The 25922-nt window shown below is 40.6% G+C and overlaps 1 protein-coding gene across 1 annotated transcript in view; it reads left to right on the forward strand.

Moving 5' to 3' along the window:
- The window catches only part of TSPAN8 (tetraspanin 8), a 31368-nt gene extending 6481 nt beyond the window's left edge, over positions 1-24887 (forward strand). Inside the window, exons 2-8 of the mRNA XM_041756321.1 lie at positions 6536-6598; positions 11452-11589; positions 13055-13129; positions 13231-13338; positions 17452-17583; positions 20377-20460; positions 24591-24887. Coding sequence (XP_041612255.1) covers positions 6536-6598; positions 11452-11589; positions 13055-13129; positions 13231-13338; positions 17452-17583; positions 20377-20460; positions 24591-24644 — 654 coding nt within the window. The 3' untranslated portion in view covers positions 24645-24887. The remainder of the gene's footprint in view (positions 1-6535; positions 6599-11451; positions 11590-13054; positions 13130-13230; positions 13339-17451; positions 17584-20376; positions 20461-24590) is intronic.
- Positions 24888-25922: the final 1035 nt, after the last annotated feature.

The following is a 25922-nucleotide window of genomic DNA, read 5'->3' on the forward strand; positions in this document are numbered from 1 at the left end:
CAGGCCCTATTTATGTCAGAAAGAAACGTGGTTGATTTCTTTCTTCTAAATTTAGAGCTACTTAAAATTAGAATTTGCAGCAGTTGTACTGGGTGTTTGGCTTACTTAGTGGGTTCAAAAGAAATACACAAATGCGACTATGGAGACACTGCTGCATGCTTAACACCATTGATACAACAAATAATCAGTATTTGGGGGCTGAAAAACCTTGAGGGCAGAACCTGTGAAAGACTGAAAATTTTAATTGACACCACTAGTTTAGAGCATCAGAAAGGCAGATAGTGTGTGTGTGCTAGGAGGCCGGGTCCGTAGATCAGAGCTGCAGTAGGCCATGCCTGTAGGGAGAAGGCATCAAAGCTCTCCTCCAACAGAAGGCCTGAAAATTACCACGACCCATGTCGTTAGAGAGTGAGGCAAAGTGCAGGCCCTCCTCGCAAAGAGTAATACGTCAAAATGGGTCTTGTCTTACTCAAGGATGAATAAGGAAAATCCAGTCCTAATAAAAGGACCGCCGAGTAAGGGACAGGAAATGTCCACTCTGAAACAAGCACACATCCCTGAAAGAAAGGCTCCAACATCATGGAAAAAGGATCAGGAAATTGGCATCCACAATGCAGTGCCAGGAAACAACACCCTGTGAAACGGAGGATGGAGGCCACAAGACAAAAAAAAGTTGACTGGAAAAGCACAGAATGAGGTGAAAAGAAAAATGGATAAACTAAAGAAGTGCCTCATGTGAACCAGAAACACAAGGATAGAGTTAAAATCCCCTCCAGAAACTTCATTAAATGGAGACAGTGAGCAAGAATCCCAAGAATCCCAAATGGAGAAACCCTCCCAGAGGAAAAATCAAGACAAGATGAATGAGAGGGAAGAAGGAAGAACAGAGAATGGGAAACCAGAACGATTTGTATTCCTGAAGAGGAGGACACAGTCAGTGAAAAAACCAATAATTTAATATAAAAACAACTCTCCCAAGCATTATCTAACCACAATGCCATGAAACTAGGTTTTTAAATAAATGTTTATTGAAAAAAGAAACTTGAAAATCAAAAACAGTAGCTCCTTCCTAAAATGTTAGGGCCCTTGGAATCCTTATCTCCTATATTCACGGCCTCCTGTGTTGTGGGAGCACCACAAAAACAAGTCTTGTAGTTATCCACGTCATCCATTAGGATAATTTCTTATTTTATAACCTTTTGGGGGAAGAACAATAGGAAGCTTTCCCTTAAGCTTATCTAAAAAGTGTCCATTCTGGGCCAATAATGAGAGAGCTCACAAGCCGCGCTTCCTCCTAGCAGAGTGCTATGCACTTTCTTCCATTTTCAGCGCTCTTCCAATAAACTGTGATGAAATCCAAAGAGAAGTGAGAGGGAGGGAGTAGGGATGATTGGTGGACACGGTATCTGAGAAGAGGATGAACCAGCTTGTTCTATCAACTTAACTTTGCCCTAGATGGTGTTTCCCTTTTTCTTCCTGGCACTTTGTAGTTTTCAGCTCATGCCCTGTCTTAGTCTGCTTGGGCTGCCATCACAAAATACCAGGGACTTGGGGGATTAAACCACAGAAATTTATTTTCTCCTAGTGTTGGAGGCTAGAGGTCCAAGATCAAGGTTCTGGCAAGAGCTCTTTTCCTGGCGTGCAGATGGCTGCCTTCTTGCTGTGTCCTCACGTGGTTTTTCCTCCATACGTTGTGCATAGTGAGAGACAGAGACAAAGAGATCTCTTCCTCTTGTTATAAGGTCACCAATCATCTTGGATTAAGACCCCAAAGACCCCATCTTGTTGATTTCCTTTAACCGTCATTACTTTCTTAAAGCCCTATCTCGAAATACAGTCAGATTGTAGTTTGAGGCTTTAACATGTAAATTTAGAGAGGGATATAATTTAGTCCATTGCATGCTCACAAGCAAACATCAAAATTATTACCTAATTTCTTAGAATGTTGGCCCAGACGAGCTGCATCCTAATTCCATAAAAAGAAAGTTGTCTTATAGGAGCTGACTGATGACCCCATTGACTGCCTTCAAAGAGACACCAGAGGGTGGGCTTTGGGGGCAGTGGGCCTGGTCAGTTCTGCAGTGTCCACTGTCAGGCTGAGTTGGGAGCCCAAAATATCAACTTCCTTTTACAACTTGATTAACAGAAAGTAGGACAGAGTTAGATACTTATTTCTTAATTTATACTTTCAATTCTTTAAACAGTATAAAAAGCTGGGATACAAACACTACAGCCAAACTGGACAGGGCCTAGGAGAACCATCATGATAGCCAGTCTTGTAACAAGTAGGATAGAATAGGTTAATCTCAAACATGACTCTAGAATTATTATGCTTGATAGAAAATCAATTTACTTTTAAAGTCAGTCAGTATAAAATTTAATAATTATATATTATTAAGGCTGATGTTTTTTTTTTTTTTAAATCTTTAATCTTTTTTTTATTTTTATTTTTATTTATTTATGATAGTCACAGAGAGAGAGAGAGAGGCAGAGACACAGGCAGAGGGAGAAGCAGGCTCCATGCACCGGGAGCCCGATGTGGGATTCGATCCCGGGTCTCCAGGATCGCGCCCTGGGCCAAAGGCAGGCGCCAAACCGCTGCGCCACCCAGGGATCCCCAAGGCTGATGTTTTTAATGTAACATCTTCAATAAATGAGAATGGCATGTTCTAAACATGCATTTCTTTTGTTTTTAAGGTGAAATTGGAAGAAAAGATAGAGATAGGGATGGAAAGGATATTTGTCCAACTTCAAAATTTCTAAGAAAATGTATACAGTTGTAAAAACTGAAATCAGGCAAAATATTGACTTCTGAAATAATTGCATATTCTTTCCTTTTCCATCCTTCCTCCCTCCCTTCCTTCCTCCCTTCTTTCTTTCTCTTTCTTTCTTTCTTTCTTTCTTTCTTTCTTTCTTTCTTTTCTTTTTCTTTCCTCCTTTCTTTCTCTTTCTTTTTCAGAGAGAGAGAAAGAGATCATGTAGTGTGGTGGGGAGGGGGCAGAGGGAGAGGGGGATAGAGAATCTTAAGCAAGCTCCATATTTGGTGTGGAGACCAGCTGGTTCTCATGACCCTAGATCATGACCTGAGCTGAAATCAAGAGTCAAGTCAAACGCTTAACCAATGGAGCCACCTAGGCGCCCTTCTTCCTTTTTCTTCTTAAGAATACCTAATTTTTTTTAAAGAACAGTTTTACAGTTATAGCCAAATGGAGAGGAAGGTACAGAGGAGGGTTATATTTCCCATATACCCTACCCCCACACAGGCATAGCCCATCCTGTTATCAAGATCACTCACCAGAGCCATACGTACATGTGTTACAATCGATGAACCTCCATTGACACATCACAACCACCTAAAGACCATAGTTTTCATTAGGTTTCACTCCTGGTTTTGCACATTCTATGGGTTTGGACAAATGTATGTAATGACATTGACATGTACCCATAATTATTATATAGAGTATTTTCACTGCCTTAAAAATCATCTGCACTCTATCTATTCATTCCGTATCCCCTCTGGTGGCCCCTGATCTTTAAGTGTCTCCATAGTCATGCCTTTTCCAGATTGTCATAGTCAGAATCATTCCATATGTAGCCTTTTCAGCTCGGCTTCTTTTACCTAGTAATCTGTGTTTAAGGTTCTTTCATGTCTTCATGGTGGGATAGCTCATTATATTTTTTTAATAAAAAAAATTGTGCTGAATAATGTTCCCTTGTCTAGATGTGCCACAGTTTATCCATCCATTTGTTCACTTACTAGAGGACATCTTGGCTGTTTCCAAGTTTTAGCAATTGTGAATAAAGCTGCTATAAATATCCTTGTGGAGGTTTAGTGTGGACATAAATCTAGATAAATACCAAGGAGCATGATTGCTGGATGATACAGTAAGAGTGTGTTTGGTTTTGTAAGAAACTACCAAACGGTCTTTGAAGGTGGCTGTACATTTTGCATTTCTATCAGCACTGAACAGGAGTACCTATTGCTACACATCCTCGTTAGCATTTGGGTTGTCAGGGTTTCAGACTTTGGCCATTTCAACTGGTGTGTAATAGTCTCCTTGTTTTGATAATCCTTCTTTTAAAGTTAATGTTACAGATAACACTTGGTGGCTGACAAGACTGAAAGTGGTCATTTAAAGGGAGAATATGGTTGATTTTATAAGATTTCTCAATGGTTTGGTATCTAAAGTCACTGAAAAAGTAAACTAAAAAGTCACACAGAGACAAATAAAAAAGTTAAGGGTTTAAAAAACCACAGTCGGGGCACCTAGGTCACTCAGTCAGTTAAGTGTTTGCCTTTAGTTCAAGTCAAGATCCCAGGGTCCTGGGATAGAGCATCACATTGGGCTCCCTGTGCAGTGAGGAGCCTGCTTCTCCCTCTGCTTCTGCTGCTTCCCCTATTTGTGCCCTCTCTCTCTCTCTCTTTCTGTCAAATAAATAAATACAATCTTAAAATATATATATATATATATTAAATAATTAAGTAATTAAAAAAACGCAGTCTTAGTCTCTAGGAATTCTTAGAGTTTTCTCATTGATAATCTCATAAATAAGTATCACATAAGGATAATAACCATAAGAACTATTCGGGTAATTTATGCTATGTTCAGTTAAAGCTAAAGCCAGAGCAACTATTAAGACAACCAACATAAATCCACTTGGGAAGAAAAAGAAAGAAAATATCAGTGAACAAATCAAATAACAAACAAAAATCCAACTACTGTGACTTACTCAAAATCTCAGGGGGGCTCATTATCAATTCGACACAAATCTTGATAGACTTAGTTATTAACACAGAGCTGCTAAAATGAGCATTTATCTCCATCTGCAAGTGAAGTTAGGATTTATTGGGAAGGAGGAGAAAAACCTGAGGGTTTTCAGGCTCTGAAGCTCTCTTTTCAATGGTGTATTGTGTGGCGTGTGTGAGTGTGTGCCTATAAGATAATAAAATTGTGTAGGTTATTGGGTGGTTTGAGAGCAAGCTTTGGTTTCCCACTGCCTTCATTATTTTGTAAGAGTTGAAGCATGTCGAGGGGGCAGGATTGGATTAGGAGTGGTGCTGGACTTTCCTGACGTGAAAGGGTTCTTGGGGTTCTAGCTCTTTTACTTAAAATGAAGGGTTTGAACCTACATGACTTTTTTTTTTTTTTGAGATCTTTTAGAGAATATGAATATTCTCTGATTATTCAGGTGCTCACAGTGCTCACCAAACCTTAACAAAGCCTGACTCTCTTTTTAGGGCAGACTTAACGAGAAGCCATTTAAAAGCAAAAGGAGTTTCTCATGTTCTGTCTCCCTCTCTGATATTTTCCACTCATTTTTTCTCCTAACTCTGGGAAACGAACAAGGGGTGGTGGAAAGGGAGGTGGGCGGGGGGATGGGGTGACTGGGTGATGGGCACTGAGGGGGACACTTGATGGGATGAGCACTGGGTGTTATGCTATATGTTGGCAATTGAACTCCAATAAAAATAAATAAATAAATAAATAAATAAATAAATAAATAAATAAATATAAATTTAAAAAATAAAAATAAATAAAAGCAAAAGGGCTGTTTTGAACTCGCAGGCATGTGGCTCAACCGTGCACAAAAGCAATGATACTTCAAGGTCACCGGGCTTCAGAGGACTCAGGCATTTCTCTGTCAGAGCACCACATGGCCAGAATAGTCTAGAAAATCTTGCAAAGGCTGCTGTGTCTGCTATGTGACCAAACTTGTTCACAACATCTCTATTTAATGATAGATTTTAGCTTTTTTATTTTATTTAAGGCTATAACGTATATATCTGAAATGAAACAAAACCAAATCAAACCCTGAAAGACAAAGCTTTTCCTTACACAAAAGTAAAATGTGTTTCGCATTTTATGTGTTGGCTTCGGTCCAAATTAAATAATCTGGGAAACTCATTAAATGCATTTAAGAGTTTAAGTACTGTTGCTCATTGTTCTTCCTTTCTGGGTTAGCTTTACGACCTAAAAGACTTTATTTTTAAAAGAGTTTATTTGGGTACAAAAAGTGTTGTAAACCCTTGCTGCCTACCTGCAGGTTTTGTCCGATGTCCTACTGTTTCCCCGTCTATCTCAGCTTCATGCTTCTAGAATCTTGAAGGAATGTCTGATAATCAGTTTTTTCTTCCTTATTGTCCAAGACAGCTTCTCAGAGACAAACCCAGGGGCCCAGTAAGGATTATTTTGTCTTTAAACTGTCATGACTTATCTTTCAGATATTATAATCTGGCAAAAACACAGAGTTAGCGTTGACACATGAAAAATCATTGCTCCCCTACCCGGTAGCGGTGATGACTTCTTGTCTGTAGACCCCTGAATGGACTGTGGACGGGAAACGGAATTATTCTTATCAAATTTACCAATTACACTGGAATGTTTTAGCAATTACCTGCCAGTGAATCTGCCAGAGTCACGTCTTTTAGGTGGTAATGTAGAGTTAATGATAGGCCACTGGAAGCAGCCACTAGCGGTGCGTTGGGCCAGTTGTCCTCTAACATTTTTTTTTCTTTTTCTTTTTCTTCCTGCAGCTCTGTGGCATCTTGATCCTGGCGGTAGCAATTTGGGTACGATTAAGCAAAGATGGGCAAGAGGTAAATAAAGAGATACAAGCTTCTCTGCTCCCAAAGTAGTTTATTTCTCTTATAATGATGACAGTAATGACAATAATAATGTAAATATTTCTAGAGCATTTTTCTTACCTGCCTTAGGTAGTCATTCATGCTGGTGCATGATTGTATGATTAACTTCAGTTGAATGAATCCCAATTACTCACTGCGTAGGCCCATGCCCAGCACACTCCTTCTGGAGAATGGAGAGGTGTTCTTTGAAAGAAGAACAGTGGCCGTGGAAGTGGAGGTGGGAAGGAGCTGAAAGTGGTGGTCTGGCCCCTTCACTGTTTGCAGGAGGCCGGCCTCAAGTGCAACTGGAGGACACAGGCTACCGTCCCTCCGCACCCACAAGTTTTGTACCGTGAGGTACCGATGGGTGTTTGGCTAATCCCAGGGTGGGAGGTTGGTTCCAGAGTAAAGCAGTTGAGAAGTTCTCCTGGAGAAGAAGAATTTGGGTCTGTGTCTTAAAGGCAACGAGGGACGAAGGTGATTGATAAGAGCCTGGGCCAGCTGGCGGGCCTCCTGTCACAGCAAGAGGACGCTTGCACTAGGCCAACTCAGCAGTTGGCAAGGGAGCCTGGCCTCTTGCTCTCTGGAGAAGCTTAGCACCAGCCCCCTTCCCTCACCAGGCCCTCCACCAGGCCCCCTCACCAGGCCCCCCACCAGGCCCCTCACCAGATTCCCCCACCAGATCCCCCACCAGGCCCCTCACCAGATCCCCCACCAGGCCCCTCACCAGGCCCTCCACCAGGCCCCTCACCAGGTCCTCCACCAAGCCCCCCACCAGGCCCCCTTCCATGCCCTGTGGCAAAGCCCTTAGCAAGCAGGCCAGGGGTCTGGAGGCAGGTGAGTTGGGGGTTCTTGGGTGGCCCATGTGCTGTCCGTGACCCTCACCGTGAACCTCACTGTGACCCTCATCATGACCCTCACCACGGGCACATGTGGCTGTGAACACAATGTAGGACATGCAGGGCTGTTGTTTTGGTTCCATTCAACATGTACCTGGCACCTTTTCCTGCTCCCCGGTTTCCATTCTTCTCCCTCCCTTCTTCTCAGCCCCCCCCTCACCCCGCCCCCATATTATCCCTACTCCTAAGCTCAGTCCTTCCCTTCCTCCTCATGGTCTGGGCTCTTGCCTCTATTCAGGATCACATCCCCCACTGCTGGAGCCTTCTAACGTATTTATTTGCCCAAATACAGGCTCTCGGTGTCAGAGGAATTATGATTCTCATTTGATAATTATTAAGATATCTTAAGCCAGCAATTAAAGTAATGTCTTTTCTACAAAAGCTTATTATACCGTGATGAGGCTAAATGCCTTGGGGGCAGCCTTGTAAGGAAGATTAGAAGAAAATCAACATCTGTTCTGATGCTTTTCCTCAACTGGGTGGCTTCTCTTCCTCTTCCTCCCTCTCTCCCTCCCTCCCTCTTTCCTCCCAACCTCACTCCATCCTCCTTTCATCCTTCCTTCCCTCTCTCCCTCCTTCTTCCCTCTTCCTCCCTTCCTCCCTTCCTTCCTTCCTTCCTTCCTTCCTTCCTTCCTTCCTTCCTTCCTTCCTTCCTTCTTCCTTCCTTCTTCCTTCCTCCATTCCTTCCTTCCTCCCTCCTTCCCTTCCTTCCTCCCTCCATTCCTTCCTCTCCTTCCTCTCCTTCCTGTCACTCCTCCCTTCCTCCCTCCCTTCTCTGTCTCCTCTTCTCTTTTTAAAACTTGCTTTCTACCCTTGGACAACTCAAGGAATTGCAGTGGCAGCGGTTTCCTCACTCAGGGCCTATCCATGCTGAAGGAATTGGGTGGGGGACAGGTGAGGCAACTAGTTGGTGACATCCTAGCCCATCTGAATCTCATTTACAGTTTCACACTGATAAATGTTAACTGTGACTCCCTGGTGGCCCTTGGGCTCTGGGCTTGAACTCAAGAAGGGTATGTGAAGATGCGCTGAATTTTGTTGCCTAGAAGCTGATGTCTGACTTCTGGACGCATAATTAAGCCCAGAGATTAAACAGCCTCCTATTCGGAGGCCGCTGTGGCCTTCTGCGGATGTGTGTGCAGCCCATCTTTTATTTTATTTTATTTCTGGTTGACATGGGAACATTTTCTTTCCCCCAAGGGCTTCTGGTAAACAACTTTGGTGTTTAGTCTGTTAAGAAATTCCACACACCGAACGTATTAAAGGCAAACTGCTGTCCTTGCGAGGGTGGGCCCCCATCTCTGGGGAACAAATGAACTTCTTGAGCGAAGCTGCATCCTTGGTGACATGTGGATGCTTGAGCTCTGGATGGAAGTCCACATCCGCTAGGACGGTAGGCAGCTTGGTTTCTGTGAAAGTGGCTTGATTTAGCTTTCTGGGAGGCCGGTGACAAAGACTCAAGAGGGCAAAGACCTGGATTTTAGTAGGTGGAGAAGCAGAGGCAACAGTCCCAGGAGGAAAAGGCCGAGCATCCAGGCAGAGGGGAAGAGGGCTGTGCATGACGTGTAGCCCATCTCTTAGGGCTCAGAGGGTCTCTCCTCAGAAGGCTTTGCTTTCCCTCACAGAGACTCAGTGCCCAGGTGCAGCCTTGGGCAGCCCCTCAGTCTCAGGAGAGCTCTGAGAGTCCAAAGCGCACCTGTAGCCTCCCCTCCAATGTCCTGCCATGGGGGTTCTACGTCTTGACCCACACAGACACCGGTCACCCGAGACAGCCTGGAAAACCCGCTGCTCCTTTCCCTGGGCAAACACCTGGCCCCAGATTTCCATTTCCAGCCTGAACAAGGCCGCACTTGCTGGGCTGGACTTGCGACAGCCACCCCCTACCCCTGGTCACACTGGTCTCAGCCCAGGGCTTCCAGAACCGCCCAGAGAATGCTGGCTGCACTCCTCTGGGCGCCTCTGGGTGTTGCACCCATCACTCCACGTCTGGCCTGTCTACACCGACTTCTGGTCACTCTGACAGCGAGTCAGGCCTCTCGAGGCCTTCAGGGGCCTGCCCTGGCCACACATTCTAGGGAAGGGCAGTGGGGAGCTGGGGTTTCCGGCTGCTGCTTCTTATCTTTGGTCATTATGGACTTTGACCAGATGCCAGGCATGTTTATTAACAAAACTGATTTCTTAGCTCCAATATGAACAAGCAAACAACAACCAAATAAACGAAAGACCTGAAAAACAAACAAAATATCTTTCGGACGTTAACCAAACTTTCTAAATACGTAGGTTGAAACCCCGTTGGTGAGCCTAGACTCTCAGAGACAAAGGAGGCCTCAGATACCACAGAGGCTGACCCAATTTCCTTTATAAAGGGGAAACTGGGGCCCTGCAGGGTTGGGCAACTATTCCAGGGTTAGAAACTTAGACCCTTACCAGAATATAAATCTTTGTTTTCATGCTTTTATAGTTTCAGCACATCCCTTCCTATTGATTATTATTTTTTAAAGAGTATTTATTTATTTATTTGAGAGAGAGAGAGAGAGAGACGAGGGAGAGGACAAGCAGGGGGAAGCAGCAGCAGAGGGAGAGGGAGAAGCCTGGGAGGATGATGGGGGGCTCGATCCCAGAACCCTAGGATCATGGCCTGAGCCAAAGGCAGATGCTTAACTCACAGAGCCACTCAGGGGCCATTTCCTATAGATTATTGAATGAAGTTTTCCTCTAGGCCACCAGCTGGTTTTTAAAGTCTTTAAAAATGTACACATTATTATTACTAGGTTATTGTTATTATTATTATTTTTAATGTATTTCCTGTTAAGGGAGCTGCCGCACATACTGTGCAACAGGTTCTAGGAGGCAGCGTCTCTGGGTTAGGGTAACAACTAGTGCTCGTCCGGGAGGTAGCCCAGGAGATAGGGATCATACAGGATGGGCGATGTCCCAGGAGCACCTGTGAACGGCACCGGCACCAGGCTTCACTTTTGACTGGTGATTTATCTGGAGGACAAGTGGTAGACTGAGGTTAGGTACCCCGAAGGTAATGAAGGAGGGTAAGTGTGTTGCTGGAGAACAGAACTGAGCCATGCAGGGTGGGTAGCCAAGCCAACATCAGGAGCCTTAGGACGTTTTCCTCAATATCCCATTACTTAATAGTCAAAATAAGGGATTTCTGGAAGCCTCTGTAGCCTATACGTCCTGGGAACACAGAGATAGAATTATATGGAATATCAAGAACTAGATTTATTTTCTTAGTTTAAATATTTTTTGTGTTTTGGCAAATGTATGGACCTGTGTGATCACTATGGCAATCAACATGCAAAGCATTTTTCTAAACCCATAGGTGTTCACTTGTACCCTCAGCTGTCGGTTGCTCTTTCCTTCCTGCCTTCCTCAAGGTCAAGCACTGCTCTGATTTCTGAGTTACCTATTCTTGAAGGTCTTATAAATGGAATTGTACAGCAGTCACTCTTTGCAATATAGCTTTTATGAGATTCATTCATATTGATGGGTCTCTTCGTACTTTGAGGAGCTTGCCTTTCTAATTTAAATAATTAAATTGCCATAAAATGCTGCTCCAGTGTATAAAATATGTACAAAATATGCAAACCAAAGGTCACAATCATGGATGAAAGCACCTCTCCTTCTGAGCTTTTAAAAATAATTGACATTTGAAAGGCGTCTTGCATCTCTTGCATCCAGCATTCAATATATCATCTTAGAAGAAATGTAAATTGGAAATGTTATTCAGACGAGTCACATCTCAATGGAATATAAGCTCCTTGAAGGCAGGGGTATTGTACCTCTTTACGTCACTGAAGTATCTCCAGGTCCTAGAATAGGGCCTGGCACATACCAAGTACCCAATGGTTATTTGTTGAACAACAACCATCAGAGAAAGGGATTTTCTGTCATTGATCTCTTTTTTATTTTCAGATTCTCAGCCCTGGTGATTCTGGTACTAGCCCCTATATTGCTGTGAATATCTTGATTGCTGTGGGTTCTATCATCATGATTCTGGGTTTCCTGGGGTGCTGTGGTGCCGTGAGAGAAAGCCGCTGCATGCTTCTTTTGGTGAGTCCTTCACACAAACCATGACACCCACCCTTCAGGCTTCTGAGCGCCATCTCCCATTCCCATTGTCTGTCAAGAGGACTTGCCAAGATTGATTAAGCTCTAACTTATGTTTAAAGGGTTTGATTATAGAAGCTAACATTTTTTAGCGTAGAGGATGCCCTAAGAAACTTTAGTCCCTGCCTTCCTTCCTTCCGTCTTGTTGAGCAGTTGCTGTGTGACGGATACTGTACTCAAAGATTCATAGACGTGAAGACAGTCGGAAGCCAGGAGGGGAAACTGGCAAGCAGACTCTTAGCTACCGAGTGAAAGGCCCAAGAAGGGGAGGGCAAGGATAGGGAAGAGAACTTCCAACCTGGAAGTAGAAGTACAAAGGGTGTTTGTGTGGGTGAGAATGTGATGGGCTCTCCTGGGAGAGAGGCTGCCAGTAGGACACTGGCCTGTTCAGGGCACGACAAGGCTTCAGGTGTGGCTGGAGTGGGGGCAGAGGCTGTTTTCACCCAATGCTGGGAGATGGGTCTGAGAATGGAGAGCCCCACCTCATATTCCATGCTAACAAAATTGTTAGGGACTGAGGTAATCAGATTTGTGCCTTAGAAAGCTTCAAGGAGGATGGATGGGGTTGGGATAACCCACCGACATTTAACGGGTACAGTAGAAAATAATAAATGGATGTAGAAAAAGTATTAGAAAAAGATCTTGACATATTTATTAGATAAAGTCTAACCTTAGCATTTACAGAGCTCATTTAAGCTTGTTTCTCTAATAAAATAAGTACTGTGTTTGTCCCCGAAAAAATTTTTTAGCTGTTTGTTTATTACCAGGGAAGGTAGAGACGGAGCTTAATAGGATTTTAATAGCATCCCTTGTGGTTGCTTTTTGATCAATAAGGCCTCATTTGCAATTTGGGAGATTTAATTACTTTAGGAGCTTGTTTTAAAAAGAGAAAAACTAATTTGTGGGCTGCATTCTTTAAGGCTATGATTCAGTAGCTCTGAGACAGGTTTTGGGAGTCGACATTTATAATGAGACCCTGGGTGATCCTGCTAGAGGTAGAAATGGAGCTTTGAAGTCACTTGTGAAGTCTGTTTTCAAGTTTGTGTGAGTTTGCTTTGATGAAGAAAGAGAAAGAAAAAGATAATATTCAAATAATTGCATCTAAGTGTTCACACTTCCTCCATTCAACATCACCTCGATGTCTACAATCCTACCAGTAAATGTTTGTTTTAACCCTTTGCCTGGTCAGTGTTTGAAATAAATGTTTTTGGCCACTCATGGCCTCCAAACTGGATTTTTGAGGCAAAGGGTAGAGTAAATGAAGAATGCTGTTAGTATTCCAGCCGTTAAATGATCTCAACTGCCCGAAGATGCACCAAGCCCAAGGGTCCCAAGAGATGATGACTGACTGCACCTCTGGATAATACATATTCCATTTCTTTCTTTCTTTCTTTTTTTTGTTTTTCAGTTTTTCATAGGCTTGCTTCTGATCCTGCTCCTGCAGGTGGCGGCAGGTATCTTAGGAGCTACTTTCAAATCTGAGGTGTGTACACATGATATTCGATAATTTTGGAAAAGCCGGAAAAAAAAATCAAAATACTGCCCTCTGGCATGAATAATTTAACAATGCTTTTCAATTTTCAGTCTGAGCGCATTCTGAATGAGACTCTCCATGAAAACATAAAGCTTTTGAGCGCAGCAGATGAGAATGCAAAAGCATTCCAGAAAGCCCTGACTGAATTTCAAAACGAGGTAATTAGAATGTATAGGCCCTTTGGGGAGTTGGGCGTTGGTTGTATGTTGACTTTGTAAACAGAATGGCCCAAACAAAATGGTCCATGAGTCCATTTTGCAGTTTTGGACTGATTATCCTGTCACTATGCAGTAAGAAAAATCCGAGAGTATTTCTAACTTTATTCCCAGCTTCTTAGGAAGTTCTGGAGCAGTTTAGAAGGACAGAGATCAAGAAGTACGTTTATGACCAATTAAGCCTCCTTTGTGCCAAACCAATTGTTGCCTCATATTTACCATCTAGCAGGACAGTGTTTAGGGGCATGTGGACTATTCTCTCTCTCTCTCTCTCCCTCCATGGCTGCCCCCTCTGTCATACAAAGAATTATAGGAATCATTTATTGCTTTTCCGTATGTACCTGCCCTGACATTCAGTAGCTCATTTAATCCTTTTGACAGTTCTGTGACATGGATCGCATTATTTTTATTATCCCTATTTTACAGATAAGGAGGTTAGGTCCTCAAGAGGTCTGCTGGCTAATGAGTAATGAGTTTGGAATTTGAACCCAGCTGTCTGACTAGTTATTATTTTAAATTGATCTACTAGTCTCTCCCTTATTTACTTATTAAAACCTTCTCTGTCTTTAGGGTAAAGTCAAAACTTGGGCAAGGCGTTGAGGGTGTTCTACTCTCTGGCTCTTACCTGATATTTTAACACTAGCAAGCACTACTTCATAAAAATAAAACAAACACAAAACAAACACACAAACCCCCCCGCCCCGCTCTGGTCCAGTCAGGTTCATCTACTCAGGATCCCTTAAACAAATTCTACCTTCTTGTCCCGGCATCATTCCCTATCTTGGGAAATACTTACGACTTTCCTCTTCCTTCCCAGATACTACGTGTACTTCAAGTCCTGACTAAAATATTACTTACTCTGTGAAACTCCTAATCACTCCTTTATTCAGAATTCCCATCGTATTGACTACATGTAGCATTCGGTTCACACGTTAGGGAAGTTCTCAGAGTCTTAGAGGAGGAGAGTTGGACTTTGTAGGGCATTTAACTTGACTTCTCATTGCTTGATGTATTTTATATTTATGTTCATCCACTCTCTAAACATTGACGAGTTGAAAGTTTGTCCATTTTTGCCCATCCCATCCCATTTATATCTCTGTCTGATGATTAGTCTGTTCTTTCTTAGTTTGAAAGAAAACCTGCCTCCCTAGGATTTACATCATTTAGTCCATGTTCTTCCTTCTGGAGTTCCGGAGGAAAAAGAAAATCTACTGATGCTTCTGCGCATTGCAACTTTTACTTTGACAATGGCTATCATATGATTTCTAAAAGCTTTGCTTCTTAAGTTGAAACATCCTTAGTTTCTTGAACTATTTATCAGATGGCTTTTTTTTTTTCCCAGAGCATTCCCCAGTTCCTGTTTGAATAGACTCCAGCTTGTAAAAATTCTGCTTAAAGCATCATTTCCAAGAGCTGAAACCTGATAGGAACCCGTCTCTGTTTCACTTCCTCTGTGTGGTGCTTTTCCCAGCTTCCCCATAGCTGCATTTCTTGATCCTCTCCCTTGCAGCATCCTACTCTGGAGCCCAGGTCAACCCAGGTTTAAAGCAGGAAGAATTTAAACAACTCAGTTCTTCCCCTGGGTGGGATTGAGCATCATTCATCCTCCCTGGTGGTTGACCTAAGACGAAAGGTACTATAGGTAACCACTGGGTCTCAGGATTGGGTTCCGAATCACACTTGTTGCATGCCATCCCTGATGGCCAAGGTCTAGTCTAAGCATGGATGATTATATGTTCTGTTTGCTGTAGCACAGTTCTGAATTACTTCTGTTCTGGTGCACTGATTCTATGCCTGAAGCTTCCTATGTTCATAGAACTATAGTTCTTTAATGTCCATTTTTATTCCTTCCTTCCTCCTTCCCTCTCTCCTTTCTTTGGGTTAAGAGTGGGATTGATGGTGGGGGCGGGGGGCGGCACAGTGCGGCACTGGGCTCAGCTGGGCAGAGCTGAACTGTGTGCAGTGGGAGAGCATCCTGTATTACATTCTGCTCCTGATGATCTGCTTTGTCCATCTTCTTCCCTCCCTCCCTCTTTCTCTAGTTGTCTCTTCCTCCCTTTCTCCACCAGGGCTTTTCCTTTTTAGGAATGCTTTTTTGGAAAAAGAATCCTATACCGAACTCTGGCTGGATGACTTGGGGCCTTACCACGCGTGACAGAAGTTGTAGATACAAAGTGGTTTTCTCTTTTGATTTCAGAGAATTCCCAGGTGAATTTTCTGCTAACATACTAATGGAATATGCCCCTCTTGGATTCTCGGTAATGGCTATTTTTCTAGAGGTCGTTGAGTTATTCACTGCACAGAGCCTTGTTCATCCAGCTGTTATAACACTTGCAACAAATCCTGACCAGCTTCTTCCTTGACTTCTCTCAGGTCTGATCTGGTGACCAGATATCTTACCAAGTTTAGCCTTTCTACCTTCTCCTCTGTCTTCTGTTTCTAGGCCTCCCCAAGGAATCCTGAGGTATATTGTATTCCAAATATGGACTGACCTGTGAGTACATATATTGGGACTTAAAAAAAAAAAGATCTGGGTGTTTCTATCAATTACTAGTGTTCAAGACTATTTAATCAAAAGGCATAAGCAATTAATCATGTCTACCATGGAAACAGGAAAGAAGGTTATTTCAAGATTGCCTTCTCTGCTAATACTGATTGACCTTGCGACCAACTGAAATCTTTCACTGTTTGTCATATGAATGTCTGCTGAGTCAGATATTTGTGCATCTAAGGCTTTGAGCCCAAGTGCAAGACTTTGTATCTGCTTCCACCGAACTAGTTGGTTTGAGTCCATTCTTTGAAATCACTTTGGAGCTTGATTCTGCTCCCCAATGTGTTAATCATCATGCCAGCTCTCTATCAGCTACAGAGCTGAAAAGGTACTTTCCAAATATTTATCTAAATTATTCATATCAGCATTGAACAGAGAATAATGGAAATGGCAACAACTGCCATAAAACAACGTAGCCAACGCATGCTGAGTAATTTCTACAAGCCAGGCACTGAGCTAAGCACTTCATATCTTCATGTGAATTTTCCCATTTTTTTTTCTTTACAACAAGTCTACGACTTACATATTACTGTGAGGAACTACGACTATCTGTATTCTACAGATAAAGAACAGAGGCACAGAGAGGTTAAGCAACGTGGGTAACATGATCACCCAGCCTGTAAGTGAGTTTTCTCAATATCTGGGCCTTACAATACATCTGAGCCTAGAAAACTGTGCAATCTTGGTTCTATTTCCTTCAAACTTTTTTCCTCTACCTTTTCTTCATGAAGTATTGTCTCTCTACTAGAGCAAGTAGGACCAGATGAGGGACAGTTACTTCTCTCTTTCACCTAATAATATGGCGTGCCGTAAACCCTGAGTCATTGGGCTTATCGCTTCCTTGTTTTTCTTCCTAAAACATGACCACAAACTCCTTTCGTGTTTCCCCACTTTCCAGTGTATTCTGGGCCTTAACCTTCCTTGACATTATTCTGAGAGCTTCCTCCTTCATTTGCATCCCTCCCTCATTTTGTGGCTTTCCATGTAAAATTCAGTCTTATGAGAGGCCCCACTAAGCATCTTCTTTGGCCTTTGAGAGGCCTCTCTCTCTTTTCCTCCTCTCCTCCCAAAATGATCAAAGATCATGAGATGGAAATTTCATTTTTTAAAACTCTCTCATCTCTTTTGAGCAAAAGTTTTTTAAAGAGACCTTGATTTTCTCATGGACTAACTCCTTGGAAGCTTCTTTCCTGAAGTCTAGGGTACTAGATCTGTTTCTGCCCCTCTCTTTTGTCATTTAAAACTAGGTGAGTTTTTTCCTCTTTTTGCCAACTTCCTCAGACTTGTGCATCTGCAACCCTATTTTTTTTAAATTACTATTAAGGCCCAAATGGAAGATTCCTTCATTTTTCTTCTGCACCTAGAGAAGTTGTTGAGATGATTTACATGACATTTTAGTATAAGAAACATCACATTAATAGTTTCAGAAGAATAGGATTCAATGTATTGACAATGTTTTTTTCTTCTTTAGTGATTGCTCTTTATATCTACTTTTCATTAAACAGTTTAAATGCTGTGGTTTGGTCAATGGAGCTGCTGACTGGGGAAATAATTTTCAAGAGAATTACAAGTCATGTGAATGTTCAAGTTTGTCAGATTCTTGTGTGATGTATGATGGCAAAAATGTTTACAAACAGGTGAGGACAAATGAAATTTGACACAGTAAGTGGTTCTGTTGATTTTTTTTTTCCAGTGAAAGTCTCTACAAAAAAATTAAATTGCAAGCAATTACAATGGGAATCATGATATAAAAGTCCCAGGAATTTCCCAATAAAAAGTAAATCCTGTTTAAAGATAAAAGTAGGTATAAAGAAGTGAAAGTATTTCTTTTTTTTTTTTTGAGTCTGATATCACTTAAAGTCAACTTTAATAGATCAAAGAAACATTCCAAGGAAAGTACAAGCTAACCGATGAAAGTTATCTCATCCTCATTAATAATGATTGATGACTTTAAACATTATTCTTAACTATTTTTTCTATTTTCACATAAATCCTAGAAATATATAGTTTCACTTCAGTTTATAAAGTTAAGATTTCTTGTTCTTATCAAAGGTTCCTTTTTTAAAGTAATTATGTGGGTATAAAGACTTGGTCTTCAGTAGCTTGGCTCTGGATGTTAGTGTATCAATCAATTTGCCTAATTATTGCTCTATTTGAGAAGTGGCCTCGGACATCTAAAGCCAATCAAAAAAGCTGGGTTCATCTTTTATGTGTTAACAGATATCATATTTATGTCTCTTGTAGATATCAATATGTGAATGTCGCATTTCTTATTATTGCTTAGTTCATCAAAGATGATTGACCACTTCCAATGGGCCAGGCCATTTACCAGCCACGGGATATCCATTCCGGACAGCCATAATGATTGCACTCATGGGGGTTATACTCAAATAATGAAGAAAGAAAGCTAGGCAACTTCATTTCAATAATTATTGGTATTTCTTAGATAGGGGCAGGCACAAGGTATTATGGGACCCTAGGTAACTCAGTCTTCAGGGTTCAAGGTCTCCTAGAGGATATGCTATCTGTCCCTTACCACAGGTCTTTACATAAATTGTTCCTTCTGCCTGGGAGGAATGCCTACAAAAATAATTATCAACATTAATGTTTAATTTATTTGTTGTTATTCTTCAGTGCCCACTATGTGAAAAACAGACCCTTGTTAAAATCACACATACTTCTGGAACCTCGAGGAGGTTATAATCTAGTTGGGAGAAAGATATATAAAAGCTCTTATAATTCAAAGAATTAATTTCTATAATACCTGATGATTATTTTCATTTTGGCATTGATGTAGTGATGGCTACTGAGGTTAATTATATAGTAGGAAATAGAAAGTATCTCAGGGGAAATTTCTCTGTCGGATCTCTTTTACTAATCTCATCAAAAATCAGGAGACTCTGCTCTAAAGGGGAATTGCTGTTACTAGTACTTAACATAATTCATGAGGAGAAGTTATCCACCAGACTACAGAGCAATCAGATTTTTTTTTATTGTCAAAGTAGTATCACTAAACAGTTTTATTCTTACTTTTTATATTCCTGCCGACCTAATTTAGTGATGTGATATCTGCAAAGAAGAGACGAAATAAATATGGTGTCAATGAATGCAGTTGCCACTTAGGATGATGAGAACATTAGTAAATTCAGTTGCAAACTGTTATCTGATTCAACAATGCAATTGTTAAAGATTCAACTCGAAGATGTTTTTCCTCAGGATAGATTTTTTTTTTTTATCCTAAAAAGTAATAGACATTCCCTCCAAATTCACACATAATTCAGCTGAAGATAGGCTGATAGCTGCACCAGTTTCCCAAAAGGAGGGTCATAAATTCATAAAATACTTCCATCTGCCTTGTGTCATTTGCAAGAAGTCTGGAAAAATAAGAAATCTGGAATGGCCATAACTCACATTTCTTTTTATTCCCCCCTACCTTTTGCCAAGATAACCTGGTTATCTGGAGGGGAAAGGGGGAAAACTCCTCAAATATAATGAATGTGACTCTGTAGATAAGATCATTAATCTTATAGTTAATCCTAAATGACATAATAATTTACTCTAATGTTTACCACTTTGGATCAGATGTGAGTGGAGAAACCCATTACATTTAAGAATGAGAGGGAAAAGACTATTTTACTCAGCCTTATGGAGAACTTTTATTTTATTAACCATAGCAATATTTTGTTAGCCCTCTGTGCATATAAGACTATCATAGGAATGATATATTTTCTGGCAATACAGATAATACCACTATTACATTGTGTCGTGTTTTTCCATTTTGAAAATTATCCATATAATTTACAATTGCTGGAATTTTTAGGTCTGGCCTAAAATGTCATAAGCTGAAATTGCATGCTAGCTTGAATATATTTCAACAAATGTGGCAGAGAGGCTACTTTCTAAATTCTTGTTTTTTACCAAGGTCAAGACAAAATAGTGGACACAGTAATTTTTTTTCCTTTTTCCAGTAAAAATAACTCTGATATAAATTATTTAGCGATTTTTTTAAACCTAGTTTTAAAAATGAAAGTTTATGCTACAGTTAGCTGAAACCCCAACCAGGGAACTCTTTGCTGCAGATTACAAACCTAAATAATACACAAAGTGATAACAGCTCTAAAATGAATAACTGAAAGTTAGGATAAAAGAATTATTTATACCTAAAGATTCCTAGATTTAGCAATGAGATAGCTAAAGCAAGATTTTCCTTCTTGGTACTTTCCAATGTATGAACAAACCACAGTTAACAAGCTTTGGGGGTGGGTAGAAGGGTGGATTGACGGAATGGAAGAGTGGAATAATCAATCCAATTCCTTTTTGTTGACTGTGTTCTTCCGTAGCAATGGTCAACCCAATGGGAGGGGGAACTTAATTAAAATAAGGTCAAAATTTTGATTAAAGGTAACTTTTTATGTTTTGTTTTTTAACAGCCGTGTATTTCTTTGATAAAAGAAGTAGTTGCAAAACATATTCTGATAGTAATTGGAATAGCATTTGGACTGGCGGTTATTGAGGTACAGTATAACCTTGCATTGTTGACTCTTCATTCATTGTTTATTCATTAATTCTTCTAACAAATATTTATAGTAAGCCAAGTATAAACCAGGTGCTTGAGAAAAACATTGGTGCCAACTGTTCAAGGTTTAGCATCTTTTCTGGTAGTCTTTGGTCTTGGAAGAGGATTACAATCTTGTCAATCAAGCACAGCTGAGACCATTATTTATGAATGATCTCTCCACTGGGACAAAAATTGAGTTAATCTCCACACAGTTCTTAATCCCAGATTTCCTTTTTATGTTGAAAAACCAGCATAAGAGTTAAGGTTTCCTGAAGTTAGAAGAGAAAGCACCAAACAAAACCAAAATACGACCTTTACAATTTCTTACCTCTCTTCCTGATTTTGAAACAAAATAAAAACTCACCTCAAGAGTGTGGGGAGCTCTTTTCCTGCTGTTCCATCTACAGAAATCTAACAATTTTTAAAAACTAGGGACAGGTGTCTTAAGGACTATGGGCTCACTTGAGGAAATTTTAAAGGAAATTTAAGGTTTATGTATTTATTTATCAATTTGATTATTGGTGTTGAAAAAAAAAAACAAACCTGTATTGGATTTTTATCTTGATGGACTTTCTTGGTATGACTTTTTTAAGAACCTGAGGATACTTTCTACATGGCCTAAATTTCTTTGCTAGAAAGATGAAATAGAACTATTTCAGAGAAGCGTTTTCGGAGTCCTTCCAGATCTTGGTTAATTTAGATATCAAGTGAGTCAACTCACTCTTGATCCTCTGTCAGGACATTGGCAAGGATCCTAATGACATGTGAGGTGTCCTCCTGGTTATTGCCTCTGGGGGCTGGTTAGGTCAGATGAGTGACTTCCGCTTCACTTTTGTAGAACACTATACAATGTCCTCCCCTGGATTTCTGGTAGCTTTCTATCTCTTACTTGTGCCACTTTACTGACAGAGAGGAATTTTAGCTGGGATTGAAGCAATTTAGTGTTCTAAGTGCTCTTTTAGGTTAACTGTAGAGTTTGAGCAGCAGGTTGGGCTGTTGAGTAGTACTTCCTTGTAGTCCAAATTAACAGGTCTAAGTATGGCACATTCTCTCAGTAGACATGGCTAACTTTCTTTTTGTCTGATATATAATGGACGTCAAATGGTGCTATATGCTAGGTCTATCTCTCTGGATTCAGCCTTTTGTATAATGTCTTTTTTCTCTCTCCTTTGTACTTGGGGTTTGTGCAAAGAATAGAAATACGAGCTAATGGTTGTAGAGATGAGTAAGGAATCACACACAAATGTACTCATATATTTATAAGCATGAAACACACATACATATATGTTGGGGGAGTAGACTTTAAATGAATGATTGAAAAGATCAGGCTTTAAATGAGGTATTCAGTGTAAGTGTCATTATAAGTGTCAAATCCATATTAGACTCGAATTCAGACAATTGACTATGACTGGCTACAAACCACTGATGCTTTTAAGAAACTTCTCGGAAGCAAAGCCAGAGAAAATAAGGACACAATCAACTAGGAAGATCGATGTCTCTCATATCATAGCCAAAGGCATTGCCAAGAATCTAAGTACATTTAATGGAAAATAAGATTACAGGAGGAATAGCATTTCAGTATTTTATGAAATTGGTATATTCCATGTGTTTGTTACACGTCTAGTATTTTACTGCTTGTTCTAAAGACATGTATAAGAAAAAGACCTTCCAAAGAATAATTTATAGATATGGAATTTGTACAGTAGTATCACAAAGTATCACCATTTTTCTGATTTAATGCTAGTTAAGTGTGATTTCTAGACTACATGTATATATAGCAAATGGTTGATTCAAAAAACTCTTGGCCATTTTTTATTGTTCACTCCCTCAGTCTAAAAGCCTGCCCTCCCTCTAGGATTTGAAGAGAAAAAAAAAATCATTTTATATTCCTCCTCTTTTTATTCAAAAAGGAGCTTTGGGGCAGCCCCGGTGGCCCAGCGGTTTAGCGCCGCCTTTGGCCCAGGGTGTGATCCTGGAGACCCAGGATCGAGTCTAACGTCAGGCTCCCTGTATGGAGCCTGCTTCTCCCTCTGCCTGTGTCTCTGTCTCTCTCTCTCTCTCTCTGTGTGTCTGTCATGAATAAATAAACAAATAAATCTTTTTTTTTAAACAAATAAATCTTAAAAAAAAGGAGCTTTGAAAATATCCAGTCTACAAAACTGTATCCAAAAAATGTACATTAGTCTGTCTTACAGGAGTTAATATTAGTTGCTTAACACTGAGGCCTGTCTCCATTCTGTTTCCCAAATTCAAATTCAAGAAAACATAAATATACATAGAAAAAAATCTCTCTAATTACTATTTTTAAGAAGGAAATAGAAACAAATATCTTCCTGCGGAAAGTATATTCAAACTATTTCCATAGACAAATATCACACGAAAAAAATCACCCTCTGACATTTAGACCTTTGATGTTAATCTGCTTAGGCACAGGCTGTGACAGACTGAGCAATAGGTATTTTCAATCTGTTAAGACCACATCCCTGAGGGATTTTTCTCAGATAAGATGTCAGGGATCTATGCAAAATGCTTTATTTTGTAAGGAAATTTTATCTATAGACATTGGAATTCTCATTACAGAATTAAATAACCAGGCTATCATATCTCTCCTTATTTGACTACACAACTTACTAGCACAGAAAATCAGTAGAACTCTTACTCCTCATTCTAATTAGTGGGGGAGGGAAAAAGCCATTGACAATGATAGTCATCACTTCGTAGGATAAACATTATCTTGACAGGAGGTCATAGGAACAAAGCAGTTAGAAGATAGGGAAATGAGAATTTTATAACGTTTTTTTGGACTGCCTCAGAATATGAGAACTCATGCACACAGCCTACAAGGTTATCCTGCGTCCTAGCATATATTACTGTATGATGAATCTCTTTTAATTATTCCCACTTTTATGAACAATGATAAATTATCTTTTCTGATGCAAGAAAATGTGATATTAATCATCTAGTATGCTGATGAATGCTGGACTTCTATTACAAGGATGTGACAGTGAATGGCAATAGAGAGTTGCCTTATCCCAATATTTTGTCCATTTTCTTTACTCTTTCCTAATACTTGTTCCCAGACTGAAGGGCTTGAGACCAAGGCAAAAAGATGAAACTTCAGGGCTTTTCCAGGTCATTCTAAAAGAACATTCTAAAAGAATATTATGGATGAAAATCATTATTTTTGCAGAGAATTGGTGTCTACTGTTTTGTTTTTAAGAAGGAAGAAATACTGGGCAGCAGTTCTCATCTGAAATGCATTTCCAGGAAAGAATTAGTAAGCAGGATGCCTCAGTACAGGAGGAACACTTAGGATGACTCAGCATAAATGGCCCCTGGCTCTCCTCCTGCCTCGGGTGGGGAGGAAACTTTCCATCTATAATACACAGGGGTCCTTTCCATCATTTCTGCATCGAAGCCACAGCAGGCCAGGCACTGACTGCGGAGTCAACGAGGGCAAGTTTTAGGGTCCCTCATTCTTGGGAGAGCCATTTAATGAGATGGAAATTATGCCCCAGATTTTCAGCTGTGCTTTTTCACTTCAAAGGAAATTCCTGAATTAAGCTATTCCCTGTAGATTTAGAAGCTTTTTAAGAAAAAAAAAAAAGTTACTGTCTTCATTCCTCTTGGCAATGCCTAAAAATATGGCAAGAGAAATTCTAGACGCCTTGATTTTATGCAGATGATCTAAACCAGATGATCGCATAACCTATTCATGGAAGCAGTAGGTACATTTAGCCCCCCAGAGGCCTGAGTTCTTCAGGGCTCCAGGGTAGATGCCCCACAGAAGGGTGTGTGTGTTTGAGAAAGATAGGGTGCTCTGAAGGCAGCCAATCCTGCACAATCAGACAGAGCCAGTTACAAGCGGATTGGCCAGCTAAAAACTGATTAAAAACACAGAATACTCCAAGAGCTTTCTCAATGCTCTTTTTGTCTCACTGGTCATCCAAGCAGAGCGATGACTTAGGAAAATAAGATGAGAACTGTCAGTAGCCAGGATCTTTTCATATGTAATAGTCTTTCTGTCTATTTGTAATGTCTCCAGCATTTTAAATTCCATGTTAATCTTGTTATTTTATTTTCTAGATACTTGGTCTGGTATTTTCTATGGTCCTGTACTGCCAGATTGGGAACAAATGAATCTGTGGATGTGTCGAGCTCTCATCCATCAAGCCCCTTTAACATTTTGCTTTCGTTTTGTAACTTTAAATAAACAAATACTGTACATGTTAGGAGCAGCTGTCTTATTAAAATGTCTCATTTAGCTAGATCACAGATATCTTCCAGACATATTGAACATATATAAGATTTGAGTGACACAGGGAAAATGATATGAATGCGATTTTTACTTAAAATAAAAGTAACATTGTTTATGCTGGTGTATTTTCCTGTCTGATCATTGTGTTCAGGGGGTCCTGTGCTTAAGACATTCAACTGGAGCCACCCAGTGGAGTAATCTTCATTGCTAAGTGACGGATGGGGCCATAGTTAGTTAAAGCAGTGAATCTGGAAGCAACGCTCTCTTTCATGTGACATTATCAGCTGTTGGTGATGAGGTTGAGTTGAGTCTCAAGTTGAAGAACTTGAGAGCGGCCTAGCTGAAAGTCAACATCTCTCTTCTGTTTGTGCTAATGTTGACTAATGGGATCTCTTTTTTTCTCCTCGCTGTTGGTGGTGGTGGTGGTGGGTTGGTGAGCAAGAGGATCTGAGCATTGCCTTTTAGTCTCTGAATCTCTAGTACCTCTTTGGATCTTTCTCTGAGACGTGGATATAAGTGCTTTTGTCCTTCGAGTTCCTACAGGCATTGTTATGTTTTACTATTTATTTAGGTATAATATACACACCATCAAGTGAACAAATCTTAAGACTCCACCTGTGTAAGTACCATCCGGATCACGATCCAGAATATTTTCAGCACACCAGGATGCCCCTTCACTATGGCTGGAGCTGGCTCACACCAACTCCCAAGGGCAGACTGTATATATAACATGTGCACAGTGACATCACATTGGTAGCTTGAAATCCACCACGGTGGGAGTATTAATATTACGGGAATGGCCAATGCTGGAAAATCAGGATTTTCTTTTCTTTTCTTTTTTTTTTCTTTTGAGAACTGATTGTTAGACATTCACCAGTATACCACTGCTCTCAGCAAATGCTTCCCCAAAGGTAACCGCTCTTCTGATTTCTAGGACCATAGATTTATTTTGCTTATTCTTGAACTTTCTATAAATGGAATAGTAAAGCATGTACTCTGGCTTCTTTTGCTCTCAACACTGTTTGTGAGACGTGTCTATATTATTGTATGCAACTCTAGCCCATTCTTGTTGCTCTGTAATATTCCATTGTATATGACTATATCACAATGTATTCTCCTGTTGATGGGCATTGAGTTTGCTTCCAGTTTGGTGCTAGTAT

This window comes from Vulpes lagopus, chromosome 5 (assembly GCF_018345385.1).
Source record: "Vulpes lagopus strain Blue_001 chromosome 5, ASM1834538v1, whole genome shotgun sequence".
Classification (NCBI taxonomy): domain Eukaryota; kingdom Metazoa; phylum Chordata; class Mammalia; order Carnivora; family Canidae; genus Vulpes; species Vulpes lagopus.